Source organism: Passer montanus, unplaced genomic scaffold (assembly GCF_014805655.1).
Source record: "Passer montanus isolate IOZ18808 unplaced genomic scaffold, ASM1480565v1 scaffold1, whole genome shotgun sequence".
NCBI classification, from domain to species: Eukaryota; Metazoa; Chordata; class Aves; order Passeriformes; family Passeridae; genus Passer; species Passer montanus.
The window spans coordinates 23649590-23664222 of NW_024356504.1; the positions used below are offsets into that span (position 1 = coordinate 23649590).

The following is a 14633-nucleotide window of genomic DNA, read 5'->3' on the forward strand; positions in this document are numbered from 1 at the left end:
ATATTAAAATTTTATGAAGTTCTAATAATAATATATAAAGACATAATCCATAAGTTCTACAAAGTACTACAAACATGCATAAGCTTCACAGACTGTGCAAGACCCCATTATGGTATTTAACTGTTTAAATGCCAATAGGATTGAGATTTCAAGGAGTGTATTCTTTGACTCTTCAGAATCACCAGTAACTGTCTCAGTTTTCATCCCTTTTAAAAAAGCAAATTGCCTAACTGAAGAGGCTTCCAAGGGCTACGATATACTGGTATCTTAACATTTTGGTTAATTTTTATTTACGTGGTAGTTACAACTTTATTTCACGGTTTGTTTTTTTGCTTTAAAGTAATCATTTATGCTCCTTAATGGGCAGGGACACCTTCCACTATCCCAGGCTGCTCCAAACCTCATCCAAGCTGGCCCTGAACACCTCCAGGGATGGGGCAGCCACAGCTTCTCTGGGCATCACCTGTGGGGGTATCTCAAAGTCAGAAACACATTTTGCCAATGTTACTCTGTGCTGTTTTTCCTCCTCTCCAAGAAGTGAGTACTGCTGGAAGAGTTTTGCTGAGGGACAGATCAGGGCTGTTGGAGGAGTTATTTCTGTTTGAATATTCATTTTATGTCTCCACTGTCTGTGCAGGATGTAGGCTCAGCTGCTTAAGGAATTAGCAACAAGAGCGGCTTAAAAAATGCTAAATGAAGTTGTTGATTGTTTCTTGTTCCCCCGTTTCCAGGTATGGAATGGCAATTTGCAGCAGGGGGCCTGTTTTTGGAACAAAAACTACCGCAGTTTGAAAGCTAGTACTGAGAGTGATTTTATGTAAGAGCAGTGCAAGGGGCATATGTTTGCGTGTACATTATGATTTTAAAAAAATCCAAAACTGAAAAACACAAATGCGTAGGAGTAGGAATGTCATATGTCAAAACAATTATTAGTTTTTAGGATTGATTTCAGGCACAAACATCTATAGTCATCTGCAGTATCTAAAATGTTTATGCTACATTTGGGTTGAAATGACACAAAATGATTTCTTTTTTCTCAAAAAAAAGGGATTTCAGTTGCAGAAAAAGTCACAGCTTGTGGGATCACCGCATCCACTTTGAATGATTGCAACTGCAAATGTTTCCTATTTTTTAGGTAGTTTGGGCCTTAAATGATACAAGAAATGAACTTTAGCTACTCTGTGCGTCTTTTTCTGGAATTTAAAACAGGGAGCTACATTCAAATGCATCAGATTTATGTGTATTTAATAACATGCACAGTGTTAGTAGAATTCTATGCAAATTCAGTCACTTAAATTTATTTCAGCCATGCCAGTGCCTTGACACGGAGCGCTCATTTAGGTTATTAGTCCTTATGTGAACTAATCACAGGAGAAACTCTGCATTGGGTAATTGGAGACGATAAGTGTGGGGAAAATGAGGTCTTTGCAAGCTGGTAATACTGCAAGCAAATGTCTTCTCCCTGCCATAAAACCCTACTAATAATATTTTAAGCTTCGGAGCAGGAGTAAAATACCTGCACACATTCACGTGTCATCCTTTGCATATGAACTACCTTCAATCACAGCAAGGACAGACTGAAAAAGATATCTGGGAGGCAACCAGTCTTTGTAATAATGCCATATTAAAGTATTCCAACTGGCATACAAAGTGAAGGTAATTAATAAAGCAAAAGATCATCCACATGTGTGAATAAAGCAAAAGAAAACCCAGATATGGCTCCATATACACATTATTAACTGTAGACTGGTATAATATCACAAAACTTATTGGGCAGCAAAAAATACTCTAAAAGATTGTGATACCTTTTTTTCCCCCAAAAGACTTAAGTTTTAAATCAGCAAAAGCTTAATTTTATTTTGTATTTTATAACGTCTTCGAGTCTCTGTATTGTGGCAATTTCTCAGACAAGCCAAATCTGATAATAAGCACTGTTTAAAAAGTACCCCTAAATTCCTGAATTTACATTTAAATTAATTCTCTTAAAAAAAAAAAAAAAAAAAAAAAAGGATGTTTGCAGAAGCATTCAACTAGAAACAATTTGTTTGGTTTTGGGTAAGCCTCAAGTAAATATTTTTCCTTAATCTGTGTGTCTGTCTGTGCATGATTTATGTGCTATACTATTTTCAAATACCCAATTGTGTTTGCAGATACTTATTTGTGGATTCATGCAGTTTGTTTAATACCAAGGGGGAGAGAATCACAATTACTGCTGGTTTTCCATTCAAAGGTTTCAATTTATTTCATAGTCTCCCAACTGGAAATATATTCAGTTTACTTCAGTACAAATCCCATTTAAGATACACACTATCCCTTTCCTTGTCTGACAGACCTTTCTCTAAAACTAAATGCTTTTTTATATTGTAGATAATTCTAAACCAGTCCTTTATAACAGCTAATTTCCCATCCCTTTTTTTCTTAAATCAAGCCTTCTTCAACAAATTCACTGAAGGTATATAAGAGATGATGGCTTTCACATTTAATGTTCTATGATAAGCACTATGACAGTCTTACTAGGCTATGACAGTCCTTGCCTTTAGAATGTTACAGTCAAATAAAGGCAGGAGCAGAAAAAAGGAGATTATTAAAAAACATCATTCATATCTCAGTAAAATAATTGGTTCTAACTTAAGGAAGGTTGCTTGTGAGTCATCATTTTTGAAAAGACATAGGGAAGACAAACTCATTTTTAAATGAGTGACCAAATGAAGAAATTCAAGATTTTGTTCAAATGTCTTGGGTTACTGAAAAGAGATAATGGTGAAAGAAAACAAAAGCATGGCAAGAAAAGTAATATAAATGAAGTAAGAGCAAAATGCTTATTGGTTGATAATCTACTTTTCTTATTCTTCTGTTAAAGAAGTGAAAAATTAGAGGAAGTTGTAGAAAGTGAGTAGAGCCTTTCTAAGGGCATGGAAACCTTCAGAAAACTATCTCAATGAGAAGGGACTGATGGGTCAGTGGAATAAAAAAACGGGGAGAAATGCAGACACAAAAGATAGAACCTAAGACCTGAGATTTAAACAAGAGTAACATTCAGAAATCCTTTACAATTCTAACATCAGGATGGGGCAGAAATCATATTCAGGGTGATCTTTAAGTAAGCTGAAGGAATATAGCATTGTGAAACTCTAAGCTATCCTCAAAGTGTTGCTTGCTGGGGTTAGAAACAGAAAACAAAGGGAAAGGACCAATTTAAAAGACTTTTTTGTCTGCAAAGATTAGGGACACCAGAAGGTTCTTTAACCAACTGTGTCAATTCATTACCAGCATAACAAAACACATGACAAGTTGTAGTAGAAGATTTTAACACAATTATCTCATGGCTACTGACAAAGTCATCTGTCTTGTACCGCTCCACTCTATGGCTTATTCATGAAAAAAATAATAAATCATTCCTAAAAAAGCTCTTTCTTCAGCCATGTAGAAGGGGAGAACTCTGCTCAAAGATCACCTGAATACACCAGATGACATTGCCTCAGCTGCACGAATAATCCAAGGCCAAATTTAACAACACCGTAAAAAAAAAAAAAAAATCACCCACGCGGGCTTTAACCTTCCATTGCGTGGAGCTTTTCCTACAACCCCAGATGGAATAATTTGTGGAGATTACTTACAGTACTGGCACCTGTCTCCTGTGTACTCGGGCAGGCAGGCGCAGAAGGGCTGGTTGCCAGCAGTGACACTGCAGGTGCCCCCGTTCTGGCAGAAGCGCTCGCACACGGTCTGGTTGCAGCGCGGCCCCGTAAAACCCAGAGCGCAGCTGCAGGTCGGCCGGCCTGTCCAAAACAGGGAAAGCTATTTTATGATAAAAATAAATACAAATTGAAGTAATAATCAGCAATTTCGCAACACAGGTTTATTGCAAGAGTAGGAGGTTTCAATGTTCCAGCCCAACTGGAACGTGGCTTTGCAAGCATTGCTCTAATGTAGAACTTTTGAAAAACTAAATAGAATTATGGAAACTCAAAAACTGCATCTGTACATTTTTATGCTTCTGCATGTAAAATCGACTCCTTTATGAGAAAATAAGTCATTATTTAAAAATATACAATCATTTCAAACGTGGTCTTAAGCAGGAATTCAAGATATGACTGAAATCTTCAAGTCATGCTGCCATCCTGGGTTCCTCCTGTTGCAGAGGAAAACTGTGCGATCACCATTGGTATCTCTGGAGAGTGCACTATATTATTCTCAAATCTACAAACCCTGAGATATAATCACATGAAAACAAATATTTAGTAATGCAGTAATAGCTATACTTTACAGAACAATTTTTAATAAACCACAAGTATCTGTGCCTGTTTGTTGTGCCACCCCTCTCAGATAATGAAGACTGTTACACAAAAATTGCTGTCTGGCATCAGACCAAAGATGCCTGTAACACCAATATTCAATGTCTGAAAAGCAGCTAACACTTGGGGATGAACATTTGCACACAATGAACTCCTAGTCTACAGCTTCTTTTCAAAGGATTTTAAAATAGGCTTTAAAACCCAATGCATTTTCCCCCTATGATTCTTCTCTATTGTAGTTTTCCCATTTTTTTCCTTATCTAAATCTCATGTCTAAAGGATTTATAGCTTTGTTACCATTCCACTGTTTTATTAAACCCTTCTACTTTCTCATCTTATTTTCTTAAGGGTTATCTTCTTTAAAAAATCTTCTAGATCCCATTAATGTTTTTCCATCTCCTGACTTTGCTTTTTTATCTCATTTATAATCTTCAGGCAAATGACCTGATGTGTCCAACCAGCCATCTCCCTTCTCACTTCCTAATAAACTATTCTCATTCTTGATTATCTCTTGCAAGACATTATTTTTCCCCCACCCTCCTCTTTGCTTTCATTCAGCTTTAAGGATTTTCCCAAATTCACAGAGAACAAAGTTTAACACTTTTATTTTTCCTGGCTTCCTGGGAAGGAAAGAGATGAAAATTAAGCAAGACCTGAGGACCCTTCTGAAATAAAAGGGCAGACAGGATGGATTGGAATAAGATGAGCATTAAGGTTCCTTCCAACCCAAAACATTTCATGATTTGGTGCTTATTAACTACATGTGTGATGCAGAATCACTGGACTGGAATTATAGGCATAAATAACCTCTCAGATTTTACCATTTTACCACACAATGTATCCACTTTCCCACTTGCCTCCTGATGCTCACCACAGCTGCATCTGAAACTCGGAGATGTGCAACCCTGCTTACCTTGGTGGGCTTTCTTCTCCACTTAGCTGGCTGTGTTATTGAGCAATTAAGATTAAACTGAGTATTCCACAAACCCCACAATTTGATTTTTCTTCTGGTCTGCTTTTCTTTTAATCCTGTGCAATCATTTAATATCAAATTCCTTGGAGAATTTTTCAATGCAACTGAAGTACCCTCATTTTGTCTCCTCTCTCTGACTCATGCAGAATGATTTATTCAATCTTTTTCCTTCACGTCTCACCCTTCTAACGCGACACACTTCATGTAATTCTTTTCTGTATTTTCTATTTTAAGCTATGCTAATTTAAAGTGTTTTGCAAATCATCCTAAGGGCCATGAGATCAGTTAGTCTCTTTCTCTAATGAGTACAGCAGGAACAAAACCATTGACCTAAAAATAGCTCCAACTCCTTTAATATGCATCAGCCTGGTTATTCATATCTGTCCCCTGTGATCTAAACATTAAATCAAAGATGTTGAACTCAGATGTTAGCACAGATTCCACTTGTTTTTCCCCATGTATACAGACGTATTTAAATTTCTGCCCCCAAGAGAGGGGGTTTCACATAATCCTTCATCTGAAGCAGTGTTTCAGTAAAAAAAAAAAAAAAAGAAAAAAAAAAGAAAAAAAAGGATAAAATAATGATAGAACATTGATCTGGAGGTCTGAAATCATTTACATTATAAATACTCCTCTATCTGTTAAAAAGATGAGACAATGATATTTTTCTAGTTTATAGAAAAGATTATTCTGTTCTTTACTAAAGTAGACTTATAAATATGCCAAACTGCTGACAGCTAAATGAAAATTTAATACAGTATAGCCTAAACCCCATTTTTGTCACTCAATTTAACATGACTTTCAGTAATGTTAACAGTCCATTGCCTATTTATACACAGACTGTTGACACCAGAAATAATACTAATAATGACATTTTCATTTGCCTTATTCTCATAAATTATTTCTGATACCAAAAAAATGGTTCCAAGAACAGTTTAACAAAACAGCAGCATTAAACAATGCCAAACAATCCCATAAGGTTTTGTATCACGGAATCAGAACATAAATTTATGTTTACAAAGGAAACAGTCATGTAACCAAGATGTCACATAACCCAGCTAGCAGAAACTGCAGGATGAGCTCATGCACAGAGAGCTCCAGCACGTTCTCTGGCCAAGAAATCTCAGGATTAGAACTCTACAGACACAGAATTAAAACTCCCTCTGAATTCTTGACCCTCATCACCACAGAAAGATTCACAAAACTTTAGCATATAAAAAATATTCACATGGAAAGTGGCTTATGGAATGCTAAACTGCTTCAAATGCAGAACGGAATTTAGTAGAATAAAGGAGGATCTATTCTGGTAAGTCTAAGATGTAAGTTATTTTTGGCAGTAGGATATGAAAAAATAGATGAAATTTTTGACATAGAAATGAAATGTAGTTTCACCCTTTCTTACAAAAAATAAATCATTCAAAAAGAAAAAAAAAATTATCCAGGGATTAAATTTTTTCAATGTTCAATTAGGTTTGGATACAGAGGCTGTAGCTACTCCTGGTTTGTCAATTTAATTTGCTACATAATAACTTTGTCTACATAATAACTTTTCAAATAAACTTCAAACATTTCAGAAATATCTTGGTTTACTTGCTTAGTAATATGTGGGTGACTTCTTTTGGGAATTCATTTATATATCTTATGCTTTTATTCATACATATTTTGCAAGGATTATAATTCTAAGGAGATACATTTTCATTCATGATATTGCCTAAGCAACAGAGAAATACTCTGCATTTTCAATGACCAAATAAAGTTTAAAAAAATTAAAAATAATTATAACCTAGGTCAATAGCATTATCTTTTAAGCTTTCTGCAAGTCTTGAAAACTGAGATCATCCAGGTGAATGTCTTCACCAAAAACATACACTATTTCTTTCTTCCAGTCACTGGTAAATTCACTACAAGAAATTTGTGTTTTGAACATACGTTGTGTTATGTGTGAATATGCACAATTAACTTCAATATTTAACTTGTTGTCACTTGTTAAGAAAAGGAGGTGGCTCTACATGAGCTTTCTATAAGCAATATCATGTCCTTGGGAGTTGTTATCAGCAGTCTGTGGGAATCACAATATTCATTTCTGTGTGGCTGATGAACCATAATTAGCTTTACTGAAACAATAGGAGTGGAGAGAAGCTGCATTATTGAAGATAATTAGTAGGTGAGCTGATTGGGATCTATCCCAACAGATACAGAGTCTCTCCGTGTTATTGGAAAGGAGAAGAGAACAATTTCTAAATATCTCTGAGGAGTCTCAGGGACTGCTTTTTCCAGTGCTGGTGGTGGTGGTTCTGCTGGGATCAGCTCCAGGGAAACACCACCCTCATGCTTCCCTCAGCCCCTGTCCTGGTGAGAACACCATGGGAAACTCCTGCGACTCATGTGGCATCAGCAAAACAGGTTCTTCACTGCCTGTTTTCAGTAGGCACCACATCACCATGTTTTGCTCATAAAATAGAATACAAAATAATGTCTGCTTCATACACAATGATTCTTTCAGAATATTTCATACATTTTCATGTAAAGACAATCTTTTTTCACTCATTTTGAAACAAACATCACAATTCTGTATGATTAGACATACCTTAGACAATCAGCAAACTATTCCTGAAATAATTTTACTTTAAACTACATGGAGAAACAAAGTGTGTTTTTATGGTGACTTTTTTGCCCAAATTCCCATTAATTTGGCTTACTGGAAAGTGTTCATTATTACACCCAAACTTTTAATTACATGTCTCAGATGTGTACTTTTAATTAACTGATGACATTTTCTTTGTTCAATTATTGTAGTTCAATACAACTGTCGTAAACTTATAAATTTTAATTAAAGCTGCTCCAATCTCTGGCTATATAACATTCACATAGGAATTTGCCAAAAGGCTTAGCAGTAAGTAAGCCAACAGTGAATAATCCCTGAATTGCCAGTGGGATTTGTTTAACAAATTAACATTTGTGTGCAGATAATGAGGTTCTACAACTTAACACATCCAGCAAAGATTTAGCACAATCATGTTTAAAAAAATTAGTAATACTCTGCAATTTACTTAATTAGTTATCACATTACTATTCTATATTAGGTAGGGAAAGAGAAGAGGATTTACACATTCGCTGGAACACACACATTCAGCACAAGAGTAATTGTATGCTGCATTATTTTATTTAGATCAGAATATGAAGCAAGGTTAATTCCCAGGAAATGTCTCCATTGTTTGAACGAGAAATGCTCAGTAAGGAAATTCCTTGACTCTGGGGAAGCTTCCAGCTGTGGGGACACTTTGGAAGCATCATCTCATGAGGCTAAATCTGCTGGCAGCCCCTAAGTTCTCCAGAGGCCACGTGTACAAAATGACACTTGTGAGATCGACTGCATCAAAGCTGTTAGAATAATATGTCAGAATTGACAAGGGCAATTCAAGCCTCCAAGAAAGAGAGGGTCAAGCAAGCTGAAATGATCACAGGTCATTTGTATTTTGAAATGATAACAGGTCATTTATATTTTGCAGATGGGATTAGATTGGCACTGGTACACATATGGCTTCTGCAACTTCCAGAGGAAAAATTGTCATCATTTTGAACATCATTTTGAACAAAAATACACTTGAAGAAAAGGCAAAATTGGGAAAACATGTACAACTTGATTGCATGAGTTTAGCAGGTCAGTTTGATGAGTCAGATGTATAATGGATCAGAAGGATGACTGCTGCTTGTTGAGGAGGTGTTTGTGAGTATAGACAGCAACAGCAGATCAAAGTCAAATGATACTGAGCTGACTTAATTTTAAAATAGCAATCTTATACTTCACAGAGATTGAGGGAGTTCTTTACCAAAATCAGTTTGCAATGTATCTATTGGAACATGGGGATTTGAAGGATGTGCCACTTGTAGATTTGCTTTAGTGGGGCACTGGCAGAGCTGGGTTAAGGGCTGGACTCAACCTCAGATCTTTTCCAGTCTGAATTATTCTATGATTCTATTGCTGTCAGACAGACCAACCTGGTAGGACAAACTACCAATCTAGGCAAAATGTAATGCTGAAGTTCTAAAACCATTAATGAGAAACTGAACAACTCCTGGTGATAAAGGAAATTTTCATTCCTACGTGTAGAAATGTGCAAGACTAAAGTAAGGACAGACTAACAACTCTCACATGAGCCTGGCACAGCAGCTCAGCTCTGCCTGGAAGGCCGAGACAAGAAGTCTGGTCTGGATTTCACATCCTCTGTCCAAGTGCAAGGGGCTTGTCCATGCCCTGCAGATAAACGTGTCCTGCCCTATTCAAGGGCTGTGTATCCAATGGGAAAGATGAAATGGTTGCTGCAAAAACACTTGAGGAATTAAAGCTCTCTTGCTTTAATTACATTTTTCAATGGTTTTGGGGAGACCAGTGTAACTTCTCTCTGTAAAACATGTAACAGCCTTAGTACATCACGGGCTAGATTAAACTGTAATAAGGGGCATCTCACTGGCATGCTGGTTTGTTTCAACACCCCACGATTTATGGACTGATAGAGATAAGAAATACAGCCTGATAAGAAATAGAGATTTCCTCTTAATAGAATATTTACCAGGTCCAGGGGCTAGGCATGCAAGGAAGATGAGATGCACATCAACCTGAACATTTTATCTGGAATATTGGATGGAGTCACTGTGATTTAGAAAGATACAAGGTCTTTTTTCCACATTTCCAGCACATGAAAGTTATGGTGTGGGCTCCAAGGCACAGCAACCCTCATGAATTGGAAATGGCAGGTAGGACATCTGGTTAACTTGAAATATGGCTGTTAAAAATTTGATGAAACTAAAGGCAGCCAGCACAGTAGAAGAATACTCCTGTCAGTGGGTGTGCACAGGTACAGCCATCAGAACCAGCTCTGTGCTCATCTCAGCTCTTAAAGGCATACTTTGGTCATTTGGGACCAAGCATCAGGCTGATACCTGCCCTCCCCAGGCTGATTCCTGCCCTTCCCAGCCTTATTTCATCATCCCCAGGCTGATTCCTGCCCTCCCCAGGCTGATTCCTTCATCCTCATGCTGATTTCTGCCCTCCCCAGGCTGATTCCTTCATCCTCATGCTGATTTCTGCCCTTCCCAGGCTGATTCCTTCCCTTCTCAGGCCCATGTTAAGAATTCAACAAAGTGTACTGTAGACCCTGCTCATATCTTGACTCTACACACTGGTGGCAAAACTCACTGCACTAATTGTTTTAGCAAGGCTGAGAGATTTCAGAGGCTGGATTTAGCAGGAAAATGAAAATTAAAAATATCCATGCGATAGCATAGCTGTGTGAGCACAGCAAGTGTGAGCTGCCTGGGAGAGGGAAAACAAACTGCTGGAGGTGAGTGAGCCCTGTGGCTACTGCCAAAAAAAAAGGATTACATAAAACCCTGGGGTCTCTGCAGGACTCACAACAGAGCTCAGTTCCAGGAGCCAAGTTATTAATTTTATTAAGCCTTTTAACCCCACAAAAAATCAATTAGATGCCAGACATGTAAAAATGTGGGAATAAACATCCTCTCTTCAGATGATGAGGAAGCTCTGCACACCATTCAAACCATCACTTCCACTCACTTGCACGTCCTCACTTAGCATTTATTGATCTCACCACATTGATAAAAATCGCTGCTTATCACTTGTGCCAGTAGTTCCATCAGCTGTTAGGAGCAGTTTAAAGTCTAATTCATCAACTTCCAGTACAAGTAATTCTCATTTTCTGATATTTAGTCATTATTATGAACAACATTATTAACCCTCAATGACTCAGAACTGAAAGAATAAATTACCAGACTTGCATTTATTTGGAATTTTGCCACCACGCCTCAGTCAATGGGAGGAGGCTCCAGAGAAGCCAGCAAGTGGAGCTAAATTAGCAAATTACATAGGCTTACATAGGTTAATTAGTAAAGAATGTAATGGAAATCTTTACAATCTAAGCCCTCTCTGCCACAGAGACTCAGATGCATAATTCTGCATTACAGGGAGGAATCTGTGATGAGCAGTCACAAATTTCTCAAGGTCAGGTGCCTGGACTTTTTTCAGAGGGTGGTGGCCACTTCATCACACAGGAGAAAATGATTCACAGCATCTTAGGCAGATAAAAGCTTCTGAGAAAGAAGCAGCAAACTCTTCTCCAGCTCTTGTATTTTGAGTATTTAAATATTCCTTGAAGCAGAAAATAGAGTTCTACTTCTCTTTTCTCACAGAATTGCTACATTTTAGAGGACTTCTTTTTACACTTTTCCACTCCAGCTCAAACATTATACCAGATACAAAAGCTTATGTGTTAGGGACAAAGACCAATTGTCAAATTCCTGCTTTTTAACAGGATAAACCCCCTGAACCCGGGAGATGTAATTTCAGATTCCTTCAGGGAAAAGAAGGATCTGAGTTCTCATCTACAAAGTCTTCCTGAGAATTAGGTGAGTAAAATTCCTGTTTGGTGAACTCCAGTAGGACAAAGGTAAAGGATTGAGGTCAGGTATTTAAGCAAATATCTCTGTGTATGCACATATAAATTTAGGGCATGAATTGATATAAATGTAAAGAAGAAAATGTCTGGACTTGTAGATGTAGTTTGACTGGACATTTTGCTTTACAATTCTGCTGCTACACCACAACACGTGTCATTACATTGAATATTTACTTCTATTCTTCCTTTTCTGATATAGATTTTAACTGTGCTCAAACACCCAGATAAGTGAATGAAAATCCCTATTGATTACAAAGAATACGTGGGGAATATGCTGCTATTTTTTTTATATTAAGTACAGACAAAGCAAATAAAGAGAAAAAGAAAACAATTAAAAGGAACAAATTCAAGCATTTAATGCAGGTACAACAGCAAGATAGAGCTGTTCAGAAATCCTTACCAAGCAGAGAGGCCCCACAGGTTCCTCCATTCTGGCAGTAGTTGTAGCAGTGGTTGGTTTCACACCTTTCACCAGAGTAGCTTGGCCAGCAGTGGCACCGGGCATCCCCCTTCTCATTTATGATGCACTTCCCTCCGTTCTCACAGGTTAATTTACAGCTGTCATCTGCAGCAAGAACACACACAGCTTCAACAACCCCAGCTCCGTGAAATGGCAAAAACAGAGCCTTGCCTCAAACTCAGCCACGGATCTCTGTCAGTGAGGGGCAGAATACCACTTTTCAGAATGGAGAAAGTAAACTGTGCCTCCTGTTTGCCCAGTGACAGAAAAACCCCACAAATCTGGGGACCATAAACCCTGGAAAGGCTGCCAGGAGCTGTAGGGCTGGTGAGAACTTTCACATGGCACACAGAGAGGTTGGCCTCCCTAGGATCTTAGTGAATAATGATCGTGTTAATTATTGTTTGAAACTATGATTCCAAGTTTGAGAATTGGAAAATTGAATGCTGGTTTCATCTGGGAGACCTTGGAAAACTTCAGTCATTTTCTTGTGACTTCAAGCCCCTTTTTATTACCTTTTTTTTATTCTCTTCCACACTCTCTGCTAAATAACATCCTTCTTAACGAAGCCTTGTCCAAAATATTTAAAAGGAAATTATGTAGCCTTTAATTCCTCTTCCAAAATTGTTATTTGCATACAAACTTGTTACTCCTAATTAATATTTTCTACTAATTTATTTTTCTCTGCTCAGACTGTAAAATCCCTGAGAAGGGAAGCTGCCTGCTGCTCTGCAATCACATTTCTTATGGCAGCAGTGCCACCCTCTTAGTGATGAGGTGTAAGGGGACACAAACTCTGATCAGGCCAGATTCACTCTTCATATAAAGATCTTTTGTACTTAGAGTCGTGCCTCTCCTCGAAACACTTTGAACAGTAAACCTCTATTAATTTCAATGAACAAGGTACAAAATCACTCAATGATAACAACAGCAAATTAATTATAGATAAGCACACATACAATGCTCAAACACACAATCAACTGCAATCCTAAAGAAGCAGAAAAGCACCTTTCCAGCCCAAATCACACTTTCAGCAGTGAGACTTCATTTGTCACGTAGCAAAACAATTCTGTGAAGCCAGACTGCTTCCTAACTAATCCAGGAATTTAGCCAACATGGTTTTAAACAAGAGAGATGCCACAAGAACCAAGAACTTTTCAATAATACATCCACTGCAGGAGTGTTGCTGAATTTATCTGCTTTATTCAGACAAGTAATGAAAAAAAGCCAAAGTTCCTGTTTGTCCCTTTCTGGTTGAGGTCTAACATTGACTGACACGGCACAGGCACAGCACCTCCTTTGAGTTTTAAAGAAGCATATTGTGCTGCAAATGTAGAGTTTAGGAATGTTAACACAAAACCTGGGATGGAACCTATTTAAACAAAACTTCTGGAAACTGTCATCTTTCAGATAACTGTAGCTTTCTAAAATTAAGCTGCAACTAGGCAGCAAATCTTTAATTTCCAGACTGACTGGTGCCTCATAATTTCATGATTTTACAATAAAAATATGAAATCCTGTTTTTCATTTGATTTTTTCAGTATCCACCCTGTATGTATACAATTGCTGTAAGAAAGCTACTTTGTATTTGGGAGTTTGAGGATGCTTCAGTGTTTTATTAATTTGGGTGGTTCATTAAATCCTTTGATGTTCCATGAACCGTTCCTCAGTTACTCATTACAGAAGTTGTTTGAATGGATAATGTAGCATATCTTATTGGAGAGAAGGTCTATTTTTGTTTTGCTTATCTTATCTGTTTTACTTATCATTAGTCATGAGTTTATGGAGCAGAACTTGGGAAAAACAGAATAAATAACAGTGACGTACAGACAACTGCTCATTTTTATGAACCTTTCTGATAATGCATTAAAAACATGTTCTATTCCTCTTTTAGAGCAATTCCACAAAATTAAGATATAAAATTTGGGAGAGAAAATGGAAATTACTACTGATTTTGTTCTCTATGAAACATTTCAAATTCAAGAGTCTCAGTACAACTCTAATATGGAATGGAGAAATGGTAATACAGCAATTTTGGACTTTCAATAAGCTGAGAAAGAGGATTGAAAGATGCAATGGAAAAGGCAGTTTTAAAATAGTGTATTAGACTTGAACAATATAAGGGGTTTAATGCTGCTGCTTTGTTGTCTGGAGGTAAATACAAGAAACAAATTACACTGATTCACATAAACTGAGTACAAAAAGGGGATGACATGCCTGCCTTTGTGTGGGAAACATGAGCAGAATGGTTCCATAGAAGACAGGAAGAAAAGGAATACAGGAGAAAATACTGAAGAATTAGTAGAAAAAGCTGAACACAATTAATTGGAACTACTGAATAAATACCTCAGAAAGGAGAAGTGGGAACAGGTCTAGCAAATACCCACCCTTGGAACAAACTTGTTAAAAAGACAAAATCAGAAAAGTTTCTA

General features: G+C 37.3%; 1 protein-coding gene across 4 annotated transcripts in view; it reads right to left on the reverse strand.

Annotated features, from left to right (window-relative positions):
• The window catches only part of LRP1B (LDL receptor related protein 1B), a 626536-nt gene that overhangs the window by 22511 nt on the left and 589392 nt on the right, over positions 1 to 14633 (reverse strand). For all 4 annotated transcript variants that reach the window (XM_039700520.1, XM_039700493.1, XM_039700511.1 and 1 more), the window contains 2 exons: positions 12142 to 12306; positions 3618 to 3779 (listed from right to left, as the gene is read on the reverse strand). In XM_039700520.1, the coding sequence (XP_039556454.1) occupies positions 3618 to 3779; positions 12142 to 12306 (327 nt within the window). The remainder of the gene's footprint in view (positions 1 to 3617; positions 3780 to 12141; positions 12307 to 14633) is intronic.